The following is a 22,632-nucleotide window of genomic DNA, read 5'->3' on the forward strand; positions in this document are numbered from 1 at the left end:
TTCAAGACATACAGGAAACTATGAGAGTAGTTTGTATGGAAGGGTATGAAGGAGGATGTCCTTAAACGCATTAAGGAATGTATGGTATGCCAACAAAACAAGAGTGAGCAAATTTTTCCTGCAGGGTTGTTACAACCACTTCCTAGTCCTGAACAAAAATGGGAAAGTATTTCCATGGACTTCATCACTATGTTGCCCAAGGTTCAAGGTAAGGATTGCATATATGTGGTGGAAGATAAACTAAGTATGCACATTTCTTTCCCATCACATCTGATTTCAAGGCATCACAAGTGGCTGAATTGTTCTTCAACAAAAATTTTAGATTACATGGCTTGCCTAGAAACATTGTCAATGACCAGGATAGTAGATTCCTCAACTCTTCTTGGAAGGAGCTCTTTCATTTAGTAGGAACTAAACTCACTCCCAATACTAGCTATCACCCTCAAACAAATGGAAAAATAGAGATAGTTAATAAATGGATAGAGGGATATTTGAGAACTATGTTTCAAATAAACAACATGCTTGGGTGAAATTGTTGCACCTAAGGGAGTCTTGTTACAATACATCTCATCACATGTCTATTGGTATGTCTCCTTTTTTTTCTCTTTATGGTTATGATTCCCTTTCCTTTGTTGATCTAGTACTTTTAGATAGCAAAGTACTTGCAACAAGTAATTTCATCAAGAAAAGCCAAGACATAATAAGGTCCCTCAAGGATAATCTACAACATACATAGAACCAATAGAAGTTGTATGCTGATAGGAAAAGGACTCAAAGATCTTTTGAGGTGCGATATTTGGTATTTGTTAGGTTGCATCCATATAAGCAAAGCACCTTGAAGAGGAGTGGGTCAAATAAGCTCAAGCCAAGGTTCTATGGGCCTTATAAGATCATCAGGAAGGTAGGAGAGGTAGCTTATGAATTGGAGCTCCCACCAAATAGAAAAATACATAATTTTTTCCATGTCTCTTGCCTAAAGAAGGTTTTAGGCCAGCAAACCATAGTATCTACAGAATTACCACCTCTTGATGATGAAGGTAAATTAGTTTTGATACCAGAAGAGGTTTTGGATATAAGAGAAAAAAGATTGAGAAATAGAAGCATCATAGAGCATTTAGTCAAATGGAAATGATTACCATTGGAGGATGCAACTTTGGAGGGAACACATATTCTTGAGCATCCCAACCTTCATTTCTTGAGGACAAGTAATATTTAGAAGGGGAGGACTTCTCATGTCCCCTTTTCAAATAATTAAAATAATAATAACTTTTGCTAAGGTAGGCAGACTCAAAAAAGTGAAGTTTCAGCAAAAGGGGCTAAACTTTGGAAACCAATGGATTAATAAATTAAAATTATTATTAAAATATTTATTATTGACCCCTCTTGGTCATGAGTTAGGGTTATGCCCTCTTTTAAAGGGATTTGGAGGCATTTCAGGCTCATTTGAGAACTTGATTTTTGCTCATTGCTTTGTTGTTCTTCAGAGGCTACCAAACCTATGGAGAAGGAAACCCAAGGATGATATTTTGTAGGTTTCTAGGGAGGTTAAGGATGGGAGTTTGAGGCCATTCCATGTGCAAGCTCATGCAGAGTTTGCCCTTGTGTTGAGTATTTCTTATCAATTTGGTTTTCTATTGTATTATAGACATTTAGATGTTGAAATATAGTTGAATACATGTATTGGGTCATGGTTATACTTTTGTGATAGATTATTAGTGTTTTGTGGTGTTTTCGAGCTATTTTGTGTTGTTTTTGGGAGCCCGATGAGCATTGTTTTTGTCCTTTATTTGGGAGCTATTGTATAAACTCTATACAAATCTAGAAACGTCATTTTGTGGGCTGTTATGCCGGAAAAAATTCTATAAAAATGTCTACTTTCAGATTTATTAATAATATGTGAAGCTATAAAGTTTTTGGCACTATTTCGAGCATACTCGATTTGGGTTTTATTGAGAAATTGGTTGATCTTTTGAAATATTGGTTGTTTGATTTTAAAATTTGATTAGAGGCTTTAAATATTATATAAAATTAGAAAGGGGACATTTCTATATATATATATATATATATATATATATATATATATATATATATATATATATATATATATATATATATATATATATATATATATATATATATATATATATATATATATATATATATATATATATATATATATATATCATGTTAAATATTTTCAACATCTTTAAATACATATATTTCTTATGAATATAAAAACTATTATCTATAATTTTAGATTTACAATGTACACATATTATAGTATTTATTTCAAGTCAATCTTTTATCTATTTAAAAAGAATTCGCGTATTGAGTTTTACATAAAAAGGATTACCATATTTCTTTTACGATATAAACTATATGATATACCAATAATTGTTATCTAGTGGATTAGTTTAATTCACCCCATAATCTAGGGACTAGAATGCATACATTTAAGTTCAACATATCTTATGTTACAAGGAGAAATTTGTATATAACTAATAGATTTTCTATTGACATTATAAAAAAATGAAAAAGCATGTTTCCTCGATGAATTAACATGTGTAATTTAAAAATAATTTATTTTAGAATATTTTAGAATATACAATTAATTTTAATTTATATATTTTATTACCCTTTTAATATATTAATTTTGTATTTTAGAAATAATTTAAAATAAAATACTTTCTATAAATTTTGATATCAAATTATGAAAATAAAAGATATAAATTTAAACTATCTTAATATAAAATAAAATAAAGGATAATTTTATATTAGAATATAGTAATAGTTTATAATAGAAATATAATAAAAAATTAAAGATAAATAAAAGTAAATTAGAAATACTATGATTTATCCATTTTATGACAAATTGAAATTTGAAGTTTCTTTTACTTGCAATAAATTTTCCTCCCTGAATCTTTTCATTTTAACACTCATAAGGACAACACAAGGTCACATGTAGCATCACACCAATAATGATAAAAATTTGTGGATGATATCAAAATGTCCAGCCCCCAGATATAGATAAGGGGCCTACCCCTGCACCCCCACTCTAGCACCAAGTCAGCTATTGTAGTGGTGGCCCCTGGCTCTATCCATCTTGGTGTAAAAGATTTAGAATATTTAAAGAAAGTTATGCTTAACCATGTCAATTATAATAGATGACTTGATCTTAATGTAACATGACACTCGTTATTATTCTCATAAGGGAAATAATGCCCCTAAGACATGGGGGGTTGAACCAAACAAATCATTTTCTTTGATTTATTTTTGAGTTGGAGTGTCAAAATTAGTAAAGATAATGTCAAAAAAACAAAACTAATAGAGTATGATTCGACACAGTGTTAGTATTTGATTGGATTGTATGGTATAGATAAAATATCAAATAATGTGTGTGTGTGTGCGCGCCTGCACGTGTGTGTGTTTGTGAGTGGTTTAAAATGTCTTCAAATGAAGTCTTTATGGCTAAGTTGTGAGCTAGAATCAAGTGTAAAATTATAGTTCCTTTTGTGAAATTTAGTATGGATATTCAAAATTTACAATAGAATTAAAAAAACACATATTATAACATTCGTACCTTTTAGATCTATTTATTATGAAATGTAGAATAAGTTTTACAATGCGCGCACGCGCGCGTGTGTGTGTGTACATATATATTTGGCTAAAATGTTGTAGCAAATGAAGAGGATTCTCAGTTTCAACAAATAATATTTATGTAATAATTTATGAATTATTACATAAATTACATGAATTATTACATAACTTATTTTGGATATCATAAATAAATAGATCTAAAAGATACAAATGGCATTGTAAGGTTCTTTAACTCTATTGTTAAATTTGAATATTCATATTTAAATTCCACAAAGAGAACTATAATTTTACACTTGATTTTAGCTCACAACTTAGCCATAAAGACTACATTTGAAGATATTTTTAAACCATTAATTTTATATTAGTTTATTTTTACCAAAACTTAAAATATTTTCCAAGACTTTAATTTATGTAAAGTTGTAAGTAATTCAAAGTCTTTATATTGACAAAACACAAATATCAATCTTGACACTTGTCTCCTAAGAGCATATCTGACCAATGGTCTAATTGAGGGGAGTGAGGCCCTCTTGATTTACTTATGTAATAATTTATGAATTATTACATAAATTACATGAATTATTACATAACTTATTTTGAATATCATAAATAAATAGATCTAAAAGATACAAATGGCATTGTAAGGTTCTTTAACTCTATTGTTAAATTTGAATATTCATATTTAAATTCCACAAAGAGAACTATAATTTTACACTTGATTTTAGCTCACAACTTAGCCATAAAGACTACATTTGAAGATATTTTTAAACCATTAATTTTATATTAGTTTATTTTTACCAAAACTTAAAATATTTTCCAAGACTTTAATTTATGTAAAGTTGTAAGTAATTCAAATTCTTTATATTGACAAAACACAAATATCAATCTTGACACTTGTCTCCTAAGAGCATATCTGACCAATGGTCTAATTGAGGAGAGTGAGGCCCTCTTGATTTACTCCTAAGGTATTTATAAAGACTATTGGGACTAAAATTCAATTATTAGAGGATCATGGTGAGTGAATTTCATCAATCAATTTTATTTCATTTGATTTTTTATGAGAATATGATTAAGTACATACATCTATCATTCCAAGTCTACATAGGTTAGTTTCCAAGGTGTAGATATGAACTATAATGTAACACAATTATTTTGGGTATTCTAATTCTTGTGTTCAATCAATTCCCATTTTCTTCTATTATTTTGAGACTTTCAAAACATAATTAAGTATGGTATTTATAAGATTCATTTGATTTATATTCTTGTTAAATCTTAATTATTTAATGCCATTAGCTCATCTATTTAAATAATCAGTTTGTTACATGACATTTAATATAAAGAACATAGTTAGCCTTCCCAATTCCATAAAATAAAGAGGAGTCTAAACTTCTTCAATGAGACTCTCTTACAATTGTCAATGGGGTTTCATATTGTATGTAGTGAATAAAGTAAATAATTTTAAAACTAAAATACACATCTTGACAAATATTAATGAATTTAAGTTTAAATAATTTGAGTTCAAAGAAACTATTAATGCTAAATAATTTTTTATTTGTTTTTAAAAAATTCAATAGTTTTGAATAAGTCTACTAAAATAAAATTTTGTTGAGTGAATGAGTGAATGAAAAGGAGGTGTTGTGAAAGCTAATGGTGAATAGGTAAAGAAGATTGAAAGATTGAAAGATAAGAACTTAGACTTACAAGGAACCTTTGAAATTTATGAAAAGTAATAATAGATGCTTAAAAAGGAAGTGGCATAAGGAGATGATCAACTATCTAACAAGAAACTATAAGAAAAAATATATAAAACATTTAATATAACTTTAGATATTTCAATCCTTTGCTTTAGTACTATCTAACACACTATTATATTTTATCTTTTTGTTGTATTAATTTGAAGTGAGTTGTTTGTATTTAATCAAGCAAATAGTAATTGAACTGAATAATGTATTAACAAAGGCAAAGCATTACCTGGCCTTTAAGTGTAGGGTTTGTTGGATTGGTGAGAATAACTGCTTCAGGGTATTCAAGTGGAGTGCTCCTATCACTATCTCTGTCCACTTCATTTGGCATCAATCTCATTTTCTTATTGTTTATTCTCATATGTTTAAATCTGCATAGTACATCTTTATTCAATAAGATAAATGACAAATTATAAGTTCTAAATGACCATCATCACTTTAAGAACTAAAAATATCATCCTTTGACAATTTCAATAGTGAATCTCTCACCTTTCATCTACAAGTCTGAATACCATGCGTGTCTGGCCCATATTGAATGCAGGGTATTCTGATCTTTTTTCATAAATCGCATACACATAAAACCCTGTGCTCCCACTTTGTAAAATATACCTGCACCCATGTCCACAATGTTTTAGTTGAGTTTCCAATTCGCTTTGCTAACTTGTTTTTAGACAATAAAAGTAATTAACTTTCTTTTATATACTACATAAATTATAGGTAAATATTAATATCTAGGTTTAGGAAGGATTTTGATATTTAGAGCTTATGACTATCTAGTACCATCATATGAATGGTTGTGTAGAAGCATTATTAGATTGTAATTGGCTAGATTATTACATAAAGTATAGGTGGTCAACAAAAATTCTAGTTTTAGGAATTATTATGGCATTAAAAGCTTATGATGGATAGTGAATATATAACCTTCATCATATGAACTTTGGTGTAGAAGTATCATCAAATTTTAATAATTTCGGTTGGATTGTTATATAAATAATAGATGGTTTCTTGAAAACTAGGTTTAAGAATCATTTTGACAAGCTTGTGACTTTTTATTAGTTTAAGTATATGAACTTGGTATATAATTATCAATACTAGCACAAATTATCATTAGATTGTGAAAAAAAGTTCTAAAATAGACACTTCTAAATTAGGCTAAACATATTTGATTGATTAAATTTAGAAACTCAATACCAAAAATAGTTATAAGATTGACACTTTCGATTTATTTTTCTATTAATTGAACTTCAAAGCTTAATATCCTAAATATGCGTATTCATTTTATAATTATTTATCAATTCAAGATCCAAATCATAAAAGAACTTGAATTTGATAAATTCACATGCAAATCTATGCAGTCATAAATACCTCAAGTCTATGTCGAGTGGAGCTTGTTGACCAGTTCCTTGAACTGAAGGATCCCATCTTCTAACAAATGAAACTTCCACTAAATCTGGAGTGGATTTTACAACTTTAAATTCTGTGGCTAAAATGCTACAAAAAATCAAGAGGATTCTTAGTTTCAACAAATAATATCTCATATTGAATTTCAATTTGGGCTTTGTGTTGAAAAACTCACTTATCCTCTTTGTTTGGACCTCCTAATTCATTCCAATTTATATCCCAGTACCTGTATTTCTCATAAACATTTATCCCCATAAGCTCTCTCTATCAACTTGTGCATAAATATAATCATTAAAATAAATAAAATAGTTTTCAATACAATTAAACATCAAATTGTATCAGTAAAATGGTCAATGTTTCTATATTCAACACTAACAAACATAAATAAAAGAAAACACCAATGCCCATTATATCCTCTATGAAATAGATCTTGAATTAGGCTAATAAGATTATCAATATCATCATACTCAATGTCAACAAAAACAAGGGGTGCAAGTGCCATAGTTTCGATATTTAATGTAGTGGATTTTGTATATAAATTTAAGTTGAATGATAAAATCACATTGCATTTTAAATTGAAGCTAGTCAAACATGAAATATAATCTAAAAAAATTGAAGAAATCTTTAAGCAATGATAGTTTAATGCTTTTATAGATAAGATTAGATGAAAATAATAATGTAAGGATTGAGTTTACTTTTGGAGTGTTTTATTTCTTTATACATGTTTAGAAGCTTTAAGTGTAAACCAAACAAAGTGATCATAAAGATATAATAAAGGTGGGTTTGATTCTAATGTTCTATGTTTTCAATATAATATGTTATATCTTATAATACATAATTTTTCATATGGTTTCTAATTGCAAGAAAAGCACTGGGAGAAGAAGCAACACTATTGGATTATTAATTTAAGAAAAAATGAGATTCCAAAAAAGGGAGATTCCATTTGTTATCATGATTGTAGCATATATAAATGACATACGTTTTGGAGTAGATTACATAGGATTATACGATTTGTGATAGGTGAAGATCCCTAATCTCTATAAGCTTCTCTGAAACCAAACTAAGGAAGGATGTTTTTTGAATCCCATAATCCTATTTCTTGAGTTTAGGCCCTAGGCAGAGTGTTTTTAGATCTCTCACTTAAGGAAGAATGCATATAAAAACATAGAAGCAGCTAGGAACCCTATTGGCTATGGATATTCCCCTAATGCTAAATTGGACTTATCATTGTTTTGATCATTGATTGATACTGGAGGTTTGTAAGCATTAATTACTACTAGAGATTGACAGGGAAAACAAGTAGGGAGGGTTGTTGAGCTTAGATCATGTTGTCCTTAGCTATCAAAACAACACTGATGTTAATATGGGTTTGCATGATTGAAATCAGCGTCAAATCGATTGTAAAAATCTATAGTAAAAATAGTAGACTAGAGTTTGGACATGGATGGGGGAATTGTATGCATGATCTAATCAAAGATGACAAATGAGAGATTTTTTATCTTTAAGTATATTGTAAGTCTAGTTTCTGAGTTTGGATATTTGGGAAACAACATTAAATCTAGTAAATCTAAATAGACCCTTTACATTTTAAAGAATCTATGCCCTATAAATCCTTGTGTGAGAAGTTTCTGTTGAACAATCTTTTGTCAACTCGTTCTCATAAGGAAGAAAACAGCTAACACCTACTACTCTTCAACTAGAGCATATAACTGCTTCTTGCCTCTCATCCTTCTACAGCTCCATGGAAGTTTGAAGAAGAATTACAAATGGAAAAGAAAGGCTCACTCGTGTAAATCATGGATCCATCAATTTTGAGGTTAATTCGTTATCTTTTTGGTTGATTTCCAAAAGAAGCGGCTTAGATTTTTGCAACATAAAATGGCCAAAAGGTGATGTGTTTCTTTTGGAAGGCCCTTCATTTCTATGCTTGAGGAACAACATAATGGCCCCCTGCATTAACTAAGCTGGTCACTACTATCCCCCATTCATTTTCATCACTTTAACATTATTTTCAAGAGATGGGTAGTTAGGCAACATGTCTTCTAGTCGACCATGCTTCTAAAAAGAGTAGGTGAAGAACAATGTGCTGATTGGACAAACGGTGGAAAATATGAGTCATGCCATGGGAAGGCTTGGTGTTAGACCTCTGAAAGCTGAATTTGTTGCACACCTTTGTGAAAGTGAGAATAATCAAATTTGAATTGACAATCGGACATGAAATTGAGCAAGCAGTCTAGAAAAGATCGGTGTTGGGAGAAACTAGAGGACCGATCAAGAGTTTGGCCATGCTGAAGTTGCTATCTAAAATTTGAGAAATGTTTTGTTGGTGGGTGTGACTAAATTTATTCAAAATGAACCCACCTCCATCAAGGAATTTTACATTTAAATCCAACTTTAAGCAATCTATTTTAGGGAAATTATCAGCATAAAATTCGTCATTCAATTTTTCATTTTGAAAATTAATTTTATTAGTGATTACTTCCTCATAAAATCTAGGGTTTAAATGATAAATTGAATTATTGAAAATTATTTTCAATGATTTGAATTTGTTGCATTCCTCCAAGATGAAGCCCCAACTGGAGGAATGGGCAGAGGACTGTGAGTACAAGCGCATAGTTACCAAAAACAAGAAATGAGGAACGAAACTACAATGACAACATGACGAGAAATAGAATTTTGAAAGGTTGCACTAAAGAAACGTGTGTGTGTGTGTGTGATGCCTAAAATTAAAAATCAAGAATATTACTATTAAATAATATTGTGTAATTTCAATATACAATTACAAGTCAAATTATATTTTTAATATTTTTATGTTAACTTAAAAATATTCAAATATAATTTATATTACTATTAAATTTATAAAAAGCTTAAAATACAAATAATTTTGATCCTAAAACTAACTAATAGGTGTAATCAATCCCAATATACTATTTGAATGCAGAAATTATATGTAAATTGAAAAATATGTAGTTAATTAATAATACCAAATTTTGTTGAGATAAGAAATGTTGTTTCATAAACAATGCTTAAATAGAGGAAGATGATATAAACTAGCAATAACACTTTAAAGTGCAATGGGTATGCCGAAGAGATATTAAAAGTCAATGAGAGAATAAATATCTCTCTTTTAAAGATAGTCATACTCCATTGCTATAAATCAAAATCTTAAAGTTTATAAAGAAATAATAAACTATAGCCCTAACCCCAATTAAAATTGTAACCTTAATCATAATAGTGACGATGATGCAGCCCTCTATAACTATAATGTAAAACTAAACACTTAGTACAATTGTATCCCTAATATAAACCTTAAAACAAGCATGATTAAAACCTTAAACCCAAACATAATCAAAATTATAATCACAAACCTTTTTAATATTTATTAAAATTGAAATAATAATAATGTTATATAATTTTAAAAATATTAATATAATTTATATATTTTTTAACGATATTAAAATATTAAAATAAAAATCTAAAATTCAAAATATATTTTAGAAAATGAAATGTAGAGCTTTGTCAAAGCATCCGTTTTGCTGCAGTTAGTTCTAATAATAAATAGAATCACGTTTTGCTATGTCAAGTTGACCGTGGTAAGGAAACAGAAATCATCCAAACTTCAAAGCACTGAAGAAAATTTCAATTACGAAGCTTAATTCTGATCATATAGCTTAAATGAAAAACCAAAAAAAAGTTCCCGACGTAGAAATCACATCTGAGATGTTGCTCGCTCAACCAAAATTCAATCTGACCAACTATGGCAAAATTGAAGATTACCAACGAATGAACGTCTTGAATGAAAAAAAAAAACAAAGAATATCAATCTCAGATGAACAGAATCACCTATACAAATCTCACATATTATATCCTATTCAGGGCTTTGAGTTACATACCCACTCGTCACACTTGAAACTCTATGATTTTGTAACAAATGGAGAGAAAGGAAATAATCAATTGGCTTCCTTAAATTGTCTCTACAGGTATAGGAAAGATCAGCCTCAGGAATTATACCACGACAAACCCTGAAAAAAGAAAATCTCAAACTTCACCTGTCGCCCGTCCAATAATCTCCTTTGTCTTTTTGTTCAGATCTAAATAAATATATGAAGAAGAATAAATAACATAGTTTAGGTTGGATGCTGGTTTTAGATTTTTTTCCATAGCAATGTGGGCAGACTACAAAACTGTTGCGAAAGCAGTGGACATAATTGATATAAACAACCTTGAGATTCATGGAAAGGTAACTATTGATAATTAATTTTACCAGCGATTACTTCCTCACAAAATCCAGGGTTTAAATGATAAATTGGATTTTTGGAAATTATTTTGAATGATTTGAATCTGTTGCATTCCTCCAAGATGAAGCCCCAGCTGGAGGAATGGGCAGAGGACTGCGAGTACAAGCCCGAGGGCTTGTTTTAGTGAATGACTACCGATTCTGAGATAAACTCGGCACAAGAAGATTGTACATTCTGGTGGATTCATTTCTTGGCTTCTGTGGCCTAACTCCTCGACTTTCCAGAATCCTCAAGCTAGTCCTGGATTGTTCCAGACATCCAGACCTTTCAACCATTTTGGATATTTCTCGACATTGGAATGGAAACTTCCAGAATTTAGATTTTTTTTATTTTATTGATATTTGATTTTTTATATTTTTTAAAAGAAATTTTGATTTTTCTCATTGCTCTAACCAATCACAAATAAGATAAAGCACAATTTTTAATTAATGAAAATAAATGTAAATAATCAATCTGGTCTAATAAAAAATTGAAGAATTGCAGCATGAACTAATAAAAGTAAAAAACATCAATACTCAACATATTCTCTATGAATTGCATTAAAAAGATTATCCAACATACCCTCTACGCAGGGGAGCTTTAGTTGGATCAAGAATGTTATCAATGCCTCCATACTGAACACCAACCACCATTCCTTGAGGATTGCCTAATGTCACCTTCACAATACCATTGTCCAAAATTACCTGCACAAACATGAAACGAGAGGCTTTGTAGGTAAGTTAACTTTTACAAGGTAAGTTTACTTTTACTAAAGAATCGTAATTTTCATTCTTAACTGAATAATTTAGTTTCATTATATAAAATTCAGAATCTAATCAACGAAGAAAAAGAAGAAAAAGAAGTTAAATTTATTGATCACAGACAATTAGTTGGCTCTACAAGTTATGAAATAATAAGTAAGAATATTTTTTATTTTTAAATCAGCATGTTTTTCAATCAATACCAAAATCTAAAACTAAATCAATTGTATAAACAGATATATATTATAAATTCTTCCAATCAAAATATATATGTAAATCTCTTCATTGTTACAAAACAGAAATGATAAAAAAATTCAGATTAACATTGAGATCTTGAATATAAACACTTTTATCAAAACATATGTTTGTTGGAAACAACAGTGGTAAAAAAAAGCTGTAAAATGAAGAAAAACATTACTTCATTCCCCTGAACGTTGACTGTAACCCCATTGGCTTCAGTATTCAATATCAAGGCTGTAAAAATACAGCTAACTAAAAATACTGTGAGCTTCACCATTGTTGATCAAATGAAAGCAAACTAGGTATAATTCAACATAATAACAAATGAACCTACACCACCTATATAAGTAAATTTATTAGAAGTGCACTTCGAAGATCTTAGTATGGGCACAATAATAGGTCCACATTTAGAAAATCTGGATTTTTTTAGATTGGGAATAGTGATCCCAACATTAAACATTTATGACTGATAGATAGCCTAAATTAAATGGTCTAATATTATATTAATGTAATTTACGAATTGTATGGTGATCTTCTAGTCATTGGATAAAAAACTGTGTTAAAATGGTTGAATTTGGGTTGGGCGACTGCAGATGAGAAATTAGGGAGAAATATGATCCGACTATGCCGCGATGAAACAGCAGATGATCGCGGGGTGGATCTCAACTAATGTATAACATCAACAACGGCTAATCCGTGACAAAGAGAATAATAACAACGGCTATCTCTACTCCAATGGCGACAGATGTTTATACCCAAAATGGCTAAGCTGATGCACCAGCTTATTCTCCATTCTTATCACCTTCCCCCGCGCCGAGCCCAGGTCCGCCGCCGCTGAAATCCGCACCTAATTTTGCCCCTTCGCTCAGTTCTACCCCGCCGCAAAGCGGCTAAATAGCGCCGCCATTATGGGCACCGCCGCGGCGTTTGGGTGCGGATTGAAAGACTAGGGAAGCCGGCGGTGGTGACGTGGCATTGGAGAGGCTCGATCCTACTTCAATGTGATTGTTGACGCTTTCTCAACTAAATTAATGAGAGCTATTACTTATGAGTCAGCTTCTAATAACGTTGTGAGAGCTATTCCTTCTTCATGAGTCGCCATCCTTTTCTTTGGAGGCAAACTATTTGTTTATACTTCTAACGTAGTTACAACTCATTATGTACGAGTCACCCTCATACTTTTCTTTTGAGAATGAGGTTCAATATAAAAATATAATAATATAAAAAAATCAATTTAATGAGATTATGAGTTGGGTTGATGACTTATAAATGTTGTTTTTTTGTTGGACCACTTCTTAAATAGGTAAAGCTACAACTTTTCTTTTGAGAATGAGGTTCGATATAAAAATATAATAATATAAAAAATCAATTTAATAAGATTATGAGTTGGGTTGATGACTTATAAATGTTGTTTTTTTGTTGGATCACTTCTTAAATAGGTAAAGCTACAACTTTTATTTTGAGAATGAGGTTCAATATAAAAATATAATAATATTAAAAAATCAATTTAATGAAATTATGAGTTGGGTTGATGACTTATAAATGTTGTTTTTTTGTTGGATCACTTCTTCAATAGGTAAAGCTACAACTTTCATTCTTAAAAAGAGAGGAAACAAAAAGTCTTTTTATTATCCTAGATATAAGGTGACCTAACTTAACTCATACCAAATGAGACATCCTAGTACTCTATCATGTAGGAGGCACTTGCTCGTATGAGACATAGACGACCTACCTCAAACACAATTCAAACTTATGGCCTTTCTTTCAAGAAAACAATTTTATCACCAAGTAAAAATTATTTTTATGATTCTAGTTCACTGCTGCATAATCTAAAAATGCACTAATCATTTATAATAAATTGTGCAAAAATCATTCACATTCAATGACAACATACCCACAATTGGTCCAAAGGACACATAAAATTAAAAATCAGATCTTCCCAATACACATAAAATGCAGATCTTCCCAAAGGACACATAAAATGCAAATCTTCCCAATACACTATTATAGCCAACACCCTATATTGCCAAGGTTATTGCAATATCCTTTCTAGGTGCTTAGACTCAAATGAGGCTTATGTGGATCTAAGGGAGGTACACATCAAACTTTGTAGTTCCTATATGAGTGGTATGGTCTTAGGAAAATCTTATGGATTGGATATTATTGGCCCATATTAGAGAGTCATTCCTATGAATTTGTAAAGAGGTTCTTACCCTATCAATTACATGTCAGTTTGATGTGTACATCAACACAAGATCTAAAATCCATTACACCACAATGGTTATTTGCATGCTAGGGATTTGACCTTGTCGGGGTAATCACACCCTCATCCTCATATAAATACAATTGGATAATCATAGAAACTGATTTTTTCACCAAGTAGGTTGAAGCAATTTTGCTTGTCAACACCATTGGAGTTCAAGTTTCCAAATTACATCCACCATCACTTTTCCATTCCGTATTTCCCACAAGGTAAATGTCAAAAAAAAGAAAGCAAAAAGAACCTGCTCAAAACCCTAAAAAGGTTGTCAATGATTCTAACTATGATTGATATTTGTAAATCAACCCCTCCATTTATACATATTGTACCTTATTTGCACATCCACATGCACAACCCCATACTCTTTGGTTTATGGTTCTAAAGTTGTCCTACCAATAGAGGTTGAAAACCCTTCCTTTTATATTTTTTCTAAGGTGAAATATCTGATGATGACTACATAATTGCTAGAATCACCCAATTGATCTCCTTGATGAAAATAAGCAACAAGACTACGACCACCTAGCAGTATACTAGAATTAACTCAAGATAAATTTCAACTAAAATGTTTATCCCCGCTACTTTCAAGTCGGATACATGGTACAAAAAAGAGAACATGAAGATTCAACCAGATCAAGAAAAGAAAGGTAAATTTGAGCCAACCTGGTTGGGTCCCTACATTGTCACAACATACTTTTGCTCAGGGGCATATTAGTTATCCACTTTAGAAGGTGAACTTCTAAATGACCCCACCAATATCATTCACCTCAAGAAGTTATACACCTGAGCTACTTAGTGTACCATGCTAGTCCTATAAAATGCATAAAAAACATCATAAAATGTTCTGAAAAATCATCACCATGGTGAAAACCTAGCAATTTAGGCACCTAATTATAATAAAAAAAATCACAATATAAAAAAATAAAGGAGAAAAGAACAAAAACAAGCATCCAATAGTGGAAACTTGGCAGTAAAATCACCTTGGATAGGTACGCTGGTGAGAAGCTAGAAATAAGCATCAGGTGCACTCGAACTTGCTCATTATCTATCAAATCCCATCCCCAATCCCCATGTTCTCACTCATCCACTTACCCATATCCCCATGGTGTTCTAGCATCACATGTCAAAAACACATGTAACAATAATTGTACTTGAACAAAGAATACATGAATAGTATACCAAACCATGGAAATTTTTCACTGCATACTATAAATAGTATTAGATGTACTATATCTCATTTATTATATCAATTAATTTTTTATCACCCTATCCTATGTTCTTCTTATGTTCCATAGAAATCAGTCCCGCAACCTTTTCATCTTGATTTCCTATATAATCACCCCTATAAATATTAGCCTGCCAAATGTTATATAAACCACCTTCCAAATTAGTCTTGATTTGGTCCCCATGTACATATCCCACTTTTTGATTTAGTTTGTAATTGATCAAGGTCCTTATGAGCTATCTTTTTTCCTAAAGAGCATTGCCTAAAACTTTTAGTTTTCTATTTCAATCATGGTTTCAAGTGATACCAAAAGGTCCTTGTAGGATGTATCCTTCTTCATGTTCAATTGCCCATCAATATCTAGTTCTACCAATCTCTTTGGAAAAAGGTTATTTTCATTGATTTACTCTTTCTTTTGATATTGGATTTTAATTTTGGTTCTTGATTATCTTTTCTGAGAAACTTGGTTGTTCTCTCCTCAAAGTCACCATGATCTTTCATGTCATGGTAACTATGAATGATGCAATTCAAAATAAAGGTCTAGATCAATTTTTTGATTATTTCTTGGTATGCTTGTGAGACATCCATATGTTACCCTAGCATGTATAAACATGTGATCACTTATCTTTCATAATGCACTTGGGAAACATCACCTATTTTGGGTTACACAACATTGTTTCCACTCTAACTCCTTTTGGGATTCATGAGTGATGCTAGGTCAATCCTCACATAGCTATTTCAAGTTAGTCCTATACAATGAAAATGACAAGGCCTTGATGTTCTTCATAACCTTGACTGGTCCCCAACATTTCAATATCAAATTAAGTGCTCAACTACATGGTGGTACTCCTTTTGGAGTATCCCACACCCAAGATTCAAAGGATTCCATCTCATCCCATTTAAAAACAAAACACAAAAAAGAGAGTAATAGTTGTGCTAGAATTTGATAAAGATTCCATTTATACAACATCCTATCAAATAATTCTTTGAATATCAGTCCTACAATTATTCTCCTATTGCATCCTACCAAACACCTAGAAAATCCAAAAGTTCTTAGTCCTCATTCATCCACCACATCGCACACTAAGAGTTCAATTTAAAATCCAATCTTCCTGTTATCAGCCATAACTCCTTGTTGTCTTAAATCTATTTTAAAATTATGCAAGTGATACCTCCTCCACCCTAGAGGAACAATTGGTCAATGATATTTTGTATTCTACATTCACTTTGCATTTACTCATTTTTTACGTCACATCTTCGTTGCATGTTAATTTAGTTGGTTATATTTAGTCGTATATTAGTTTCATTATAAATTTATCCATCATTCATTTATATAACCTTAATTTTATTATATCATGCATTTCTTACATCTTCATTACAATCATCATTCCTTTTATTGTTATTTCATTAAGATTGCATTATTCATTATTATTACATCTCGATTGCATTTTAAAATTAATTTTGATGCATCTTACTTAAAATTTATCATTCAATAGTAATATTGCATTTTAATTCCATTTTAGTTGCAATTATTTGCATTCATCGTTCATTTTCTAGGTGCATTTCATCTTCTTTATCCTTAATTTTGCATTCCACTTAGTTGAATGTCCATTTACATATACGTTTAAGAGAATTAAGTTATCATTATCAAGAAATTATATTATTTTAATTAACATTAGTTGCATTACCATTTATGTCCATTGTAATAATTATAATTTCACTGCATTAGTCTAATTAGTCTTAATGTGTTATCATTTAGGTTCATTCATAATCGTGATCATTTCATTGCATTATTTGTATTAATCTTAACATGTTATCATATAGGTGCATTTAGTGATCATTATTATTTCCTTGCATTAGTCTCATTAATCTTAATGTGTTATCATATAGGTGTATTAGTAATCCTTATCATTTAATTGTGTTAGTTTCATTAATCTTCATTATGCTATCATTTAGGTGCATTAGTTATCTTTATCACTAAATTCATTTATTATCATTTATCTGAAATTAGGAATTATCATCTAATTACATTTGTATTCATCTCATTACATTTAATATTAGTTCCAATATTTTTTCTGTAGTTACATATAGATCATTTCATCTCATTTCCATCATTCAATGCATCTCATAGGCCAATATACACAAAAACATATGCATAAACATAAAGCATCATTGCTCTCATAATCTCAAGGGAAAAAGAAAGCTAAGAAATGGTGAGAAAAATCACCTAGTTGTTCATTTCTTCAGGAGATTGTAGAGCAACATCCCAACTCATTAAAACACTATGGTGAGAGAAAGGCAGCACAAAGAACCACAGGATGAAGTAGTGAAATGAAAAAGGATGTCAAAGGTCTAGAAGAAGTTGAAGGGGGTATTATGAATTTCATTGATAGATTGCACAGATGGAACCCAATGGTGACAGAGCTTATGGTCAATTCTTGGAGAGAAGGGAAAATACAAATTGATGGAGTCAATTTCCAACTCAATGAATGTGTTATAGCAGAGGTTACTAGCTCCCCCACCTATGACATCAAATTCTATAGAGATAAGAAGGTTTCTTGTAATGATGTCAAATATTTTTCCAAGAATGATTTGGTAAAGATGAAGACATACTATGAGCCAACTTCCATTAAAAACTATGGAGGTTTATTCTTAGGGTGATCATCTCTTACATCACATTGGATACTAGGTATGATAGAGTCTGTACCCATCATTTTTTCATCCTTAACCACTTCAAGTATGGCACTAAAATCTCTATCCCTTACTACCTATTCTTCTCTGTTAATAAGAATATCATGGGATATAAAAATAAATCTTATGCGAATCCTGCTTTCCATGAGGGCTTTATTTTTCTAATTTATGATCACTTTAAGGCTCAAACCCGTGGCAAATCTATTGCCCAAAAAGATGAGTCCTCAAAGGACACTGAGAGCACCTATCTTCTGTTTGATACTAAGGATAGCATAGGGCTTCACTTGGATGATGATGAGGAGGTTTCTAAGACTATTAAGAATTTGGGGAAAAATAATAAGAAAAGTGAACCCAAGAAGAAAATCAAGAAGGTTGAGAAAGGCTCAATAGGAAAATATTAAAACTGAAGCAAATTCTATATATGACTATAATGAGGATGAGGGAATGGACATGGAGGAGGATATCAATATGAAAATGGTGGTTAGAAGAAATGTACCTATTCATAGGAAGGTGGATAACCCTACTAAGAAGAGAAGAGGCAACGAAATAGATGTTGATCAAGATTTGGGAAATGGCATGAGGAACGAATGATCAGGGCCAAGATCCCAAGAAGTAGGACTCCCCTCTCCACATCTAGAAAGATAAAAGTGAGGAATATGGCACAGAAAAAACAATGTGAATTGTCGACTCCAAGGGGAGAAAAGTTGTCAAGAGAAACTTTGAGACCTAGACGACTAAAATGAGCATTGTCAAAGAAACTATTCATCTCAAGGTTTTGGAGGGTAAAGATGAAAGAATTCATCTAGATGAGCTCATTACCCATCCATGGTGATTCTTAGTGATAATGACAGGGAAGTGGAGACAAATCTCCTCAATAATGCTAGAAATAGCATCATGGATAACTTTGGGTCCATCAAGTGGATTTTCTACGAGACTAAAGAGATTAAAAATAGGCTACAGGTGTTGGAAAGGATGGAGGGGGACTCTAGGAATTATAGAATCAACAAACTAGAAAACAAGGTCATTGATGTGGGACCTAGAGGAAGTGGTGGCATCACCTAAATCCTCACAACCCTTGCTAATTTCCACTCAAAAATTACCTAACCCCTTGCCCCTATGCATAGCACTACCTCTTCCACCTGGATGCTTCCCCTCTGCTCCTCTCCCCCCTAAGTTACCTCTTCTCCTCCTCCCTTCACCCCTAAAATTTGTGCCACATCCATCTACACCAACCCAATAATTGAGCTATGTATTTCATCCCTCCACATTGATCCACCCCCTCTCATTTGGATCGTCCCTACCTTTTGTGCACTCTACCCCCAAAAAGATTACTACTAACAGTTTCCATCCTAATGTACCTATTATACCTGATTGAGTGGAAGTCTGATAATTCTCTATATGATCGACAAGAATGACTACATAATAGTGAGCTTTGTTAAACCCCACTCTCTCCCATAGATTAATAGCCTCATGCTACATATCCAAAATCTCATCCACATCTACTCAAGACCTCCCTACTCCCATGGCCACCTAGGTTTTCATTATCTCCACTCCTCTAGTAGCTTATCCCTCTCTATATGAATCCCATCCCTCTCAAGATGTAGCTAATCATAAGAACCCTGCAACCTATCCTGCTCAATATCAAATTGATCTCTCTCTAGCCTTATCTGATATCATTTTGCATTTTTATTTTTTTGTAATAGCCAACTAGTGACATAGTGTGTCTTCTGCAAGGATTCCAATCACACTTCTACTCGACTATCCTCACCTCCATTGGATGAGCCTCCTCCACTAGATCCTCCTACTAGAACTTAGATAATAGGTGATTCCTCCAATATCTGTCCACCATATACATCCATCTATTGAGGACATGCAGGGTAGAAGCACAAATCTATATTACCTTTTATAAAGAAAAAGGATATCAAAATGTGACTGTTCAACTTTAATGACAAAAAGAATGGTATTTGTGTTTAGAATTTGAAGATGATGCAAACTGATGAAATCTGTAGAATTGGATGAATTTTATTCCTATAATTTATATAATTTTTTGAGTAAGAATTTGTTCATTTTTTAAAATTTTGAAGTCCCTTTTTAAACTGTAAAAAATATGGGTGTAGTTCACATTAAACAAGTATATGCAAATCATCTTTTTTTGTTCTTATTTGAAAATATCTTATAGATGACATGTATAGCTATGGAATAAAAAAGGAAATAATTGTTTTTTATGTATATTTTCTTTGTTATAAGTACTCAAGGTCAACCTTATCAGGATCCAACAATTTTTCCCTCCCTTTAAAACTTCCCTATCAAATATACACCTTTTTCAAAAAAAAAATTACATATTCCTAAAGATGACTCTCTCCTCTAGAGATAAATATAATTTTTTAATATTTATGATATGATTTACTATTTTTTTTCCTTTTTTGTGGGAGCATCTTCTAAAATGTTATAATATTGACTTCTAATATTTTAAATTTGTAACATATTATAACTAATCAAAACACTCAAAAATCTATATAATGATGATATTGAATCTGAGATCTATAAAAGGGTATTTTTAATTTTTGAAAAAAAAAAAGAGTTTTGATAAAGAAATGAGATTTGACCAAAGTAGGTTAATTGGTATCCTAAAAGGTGACATAGATCTATGCTTTTACCATGCATCCTCATATATTTGTTCCTTTCTCCTATACAACATGGTGTACCCTCCTCTTAGGTTTCCCATGGATTGGATCCTCTCTGCCTTACTTAGGCAATGTATCATCCTTGTCTTTCCATTATTGTTTCATCCCTGGCTCTAGATACCACTTGAGGTACCTATGACTTCCCTACTACATGTATCCACCTAAACTAATCTATAAATGCTTACATAGCACCAACATCTACCAACCCTCTAAACCAATCCCATGTCATGGGTTGCATGTCTCTCCATCCTACCAAAATCCCATTCCTCCACAACCTTGGCTCAAACAGTGTATTAGACTCCCATGTCATGCACCCATACCACACTGGATCTATGGGTACATCTTAAGTGTTGGAAGGATTATTGGGAAACGAGATACTGAGTGGAGGGGATGGTGAATCAAGATCTTAAACTATAACTTATAAAATCAAATTACTAAATTCACACCTAATTCATCTCATATCTTAGATCTAACATTAAAATTGTAATGTCGAATAGTAAATGAAATACATCACATCCATGAAAGATTCAGCACATAACACAAATGATTTGGTGACCGAAAAATAATTCATTTTTAAGGTAAAATTGGGGTGGGGATGAAACCCAAAAATCTTCATTGTTGCAACAATAAAGTTAACCTGGTAGGGTTACAATGTTTGATCATAATATATAATCTATCTTGCATAATGAGGGGTCTACCCTATTAAAAGATTCAAGATCATTAAGTCCTACCCTGTTAAACGATTTCACACTTATATTAAGTAAGGACTCTATTAGGAGATTTTCATAGACCTACAAGGATCACTCGGTTAAGACAATTTCCTTGATTCAAAATTGACTTGGTACCTGACTCTCAATTTTCTCTACAAGTTGGCTTTGGATCTCCTATGTACAATGTTTGATCTGATCTCTTAATCTGATATATCGTTTCAGTCCTTGACTACTTTGATTTCCATTGTATGAACTGATTCCAGACTTAGTCTTTCTTGCTCTATTATATCCTTGTTCGCTCCTCTACTGGTGCATTCGTTCACATGTGCATATACTCCTCTATCACTTGCTCATATGTTTTTTGCATTGATTCTAGGGTTAGAATCATCCTTAAGTAGGTGTTCTTTCAAAGTTCTAGATCTCAATTAATGGTTTAGAATTCAACATCTTTTGTCATTTATACCTGATTTTCTAATTGGTTGATCTACATTCCTTGGGATCATTACCTTTTGTAATGACATGTAATTTCCATCTTAATGAAAAAGTTAAATATCATATGGAAGTCGTCCAAAATGGTTTACATAATTTTTTGTGCAATTACAAACTCTAATGACAAAAGTGAAATTCTTGAGATCTAAATATGCTAACACTCAGTCATAGTTAACATTCATATTAACACTCAACTTCTATAAACATAAGCTTCTATGTTTGCTCAAAAAAAGCTATCTTTCCAATTTACTCGATCTCCACTAAAGTAACTCGGCATACATATAAGCTTGGTCTCAATTGGGGTTCTCGACAATCACTAAATTTTTCAACGTATAATGAAAAATAAACAAGTCCTTCGTTATGTTTGGCCTCTATTAGATGACTCAGTTGTAATGATGATTGTTCATCCTTCCCTAGTAAATGACTAAGTGTTTGGACACTAACAGAAAACATAGGCTTAGAGATCAACAATCTCCCCTTTTGACATTAGTGGCAAAAACACTTTGTCATGCATAGTCATTGCATTAAATAATACTCCCCCTGAGACTATAATCTAAATCT

The 22,632-nt window shown here is 31.5% G+C and overlaps 1 protein-coding gene across 3 annotated transcripts in view; it reads right to left on the bottom strand.

Moving 5' to 3' along the window:
* LOC149534029 (uncharacterized) overlaps window positions 1–12,359 on the bottom strand; it is a 66,822-nt gene extending 54,463 nt beyond the window's left edge. For 2 of the 3 annotated variants that reach the window (XM_089805398.1, XM_089805397.1), the window contains exons 1-6: window positions 12,194–12,357; window positions 11,597–11,718; window positions 6,913–6,963; window positions 6,702–6,827; window positions 5,826–5,945; window positions 5,566–5,707 (exon numbers count right to left, since the gene is read on the bottom strand). In XM_089805398.1, the coding sequence (XP_089661524.1) occupies window positions 5,566–5,707; window positions 5,826–5,945; window positions 6,702–6,827; window positions 6,913–6,963; window positions 11,597–11,718; window positions 12,194–12,292 (660 nt within the window). In that variant the 5' untranslated portion in view covers window positions 12,293–12,357. Of the gene's footprint in view, window positions 1–5,565; window positions 5,708–5,825; window positions 5,946–6,701; window positions 6,828–6,912; window positions 6,964–11,596; window positions 11,719–12,193 lie in introns of all 3 variants that reach the window. The other variant, XM_089805399.1, reaches the window with a different exon arrangement.
* Between the last annotated feature and the right edge of the window lie 10,273 nt (window positions 12,360–22,632).

This window comes from Cupressus sempervirens, chromosome 10, assembly GCF_028749045.1.
Source record: "Cupressus sempervirens isolate cs-2001-9-10 chromosome 10, ASM2874904v1, whole genome shotgun sequence".
NCBI classification, from domain to species: Eukaryota; Viridiplantae; Streptophyta; class Pinopsida; order Cupressales; family Cupressaceae; genus Cupressus; species Cupressus sempervirens.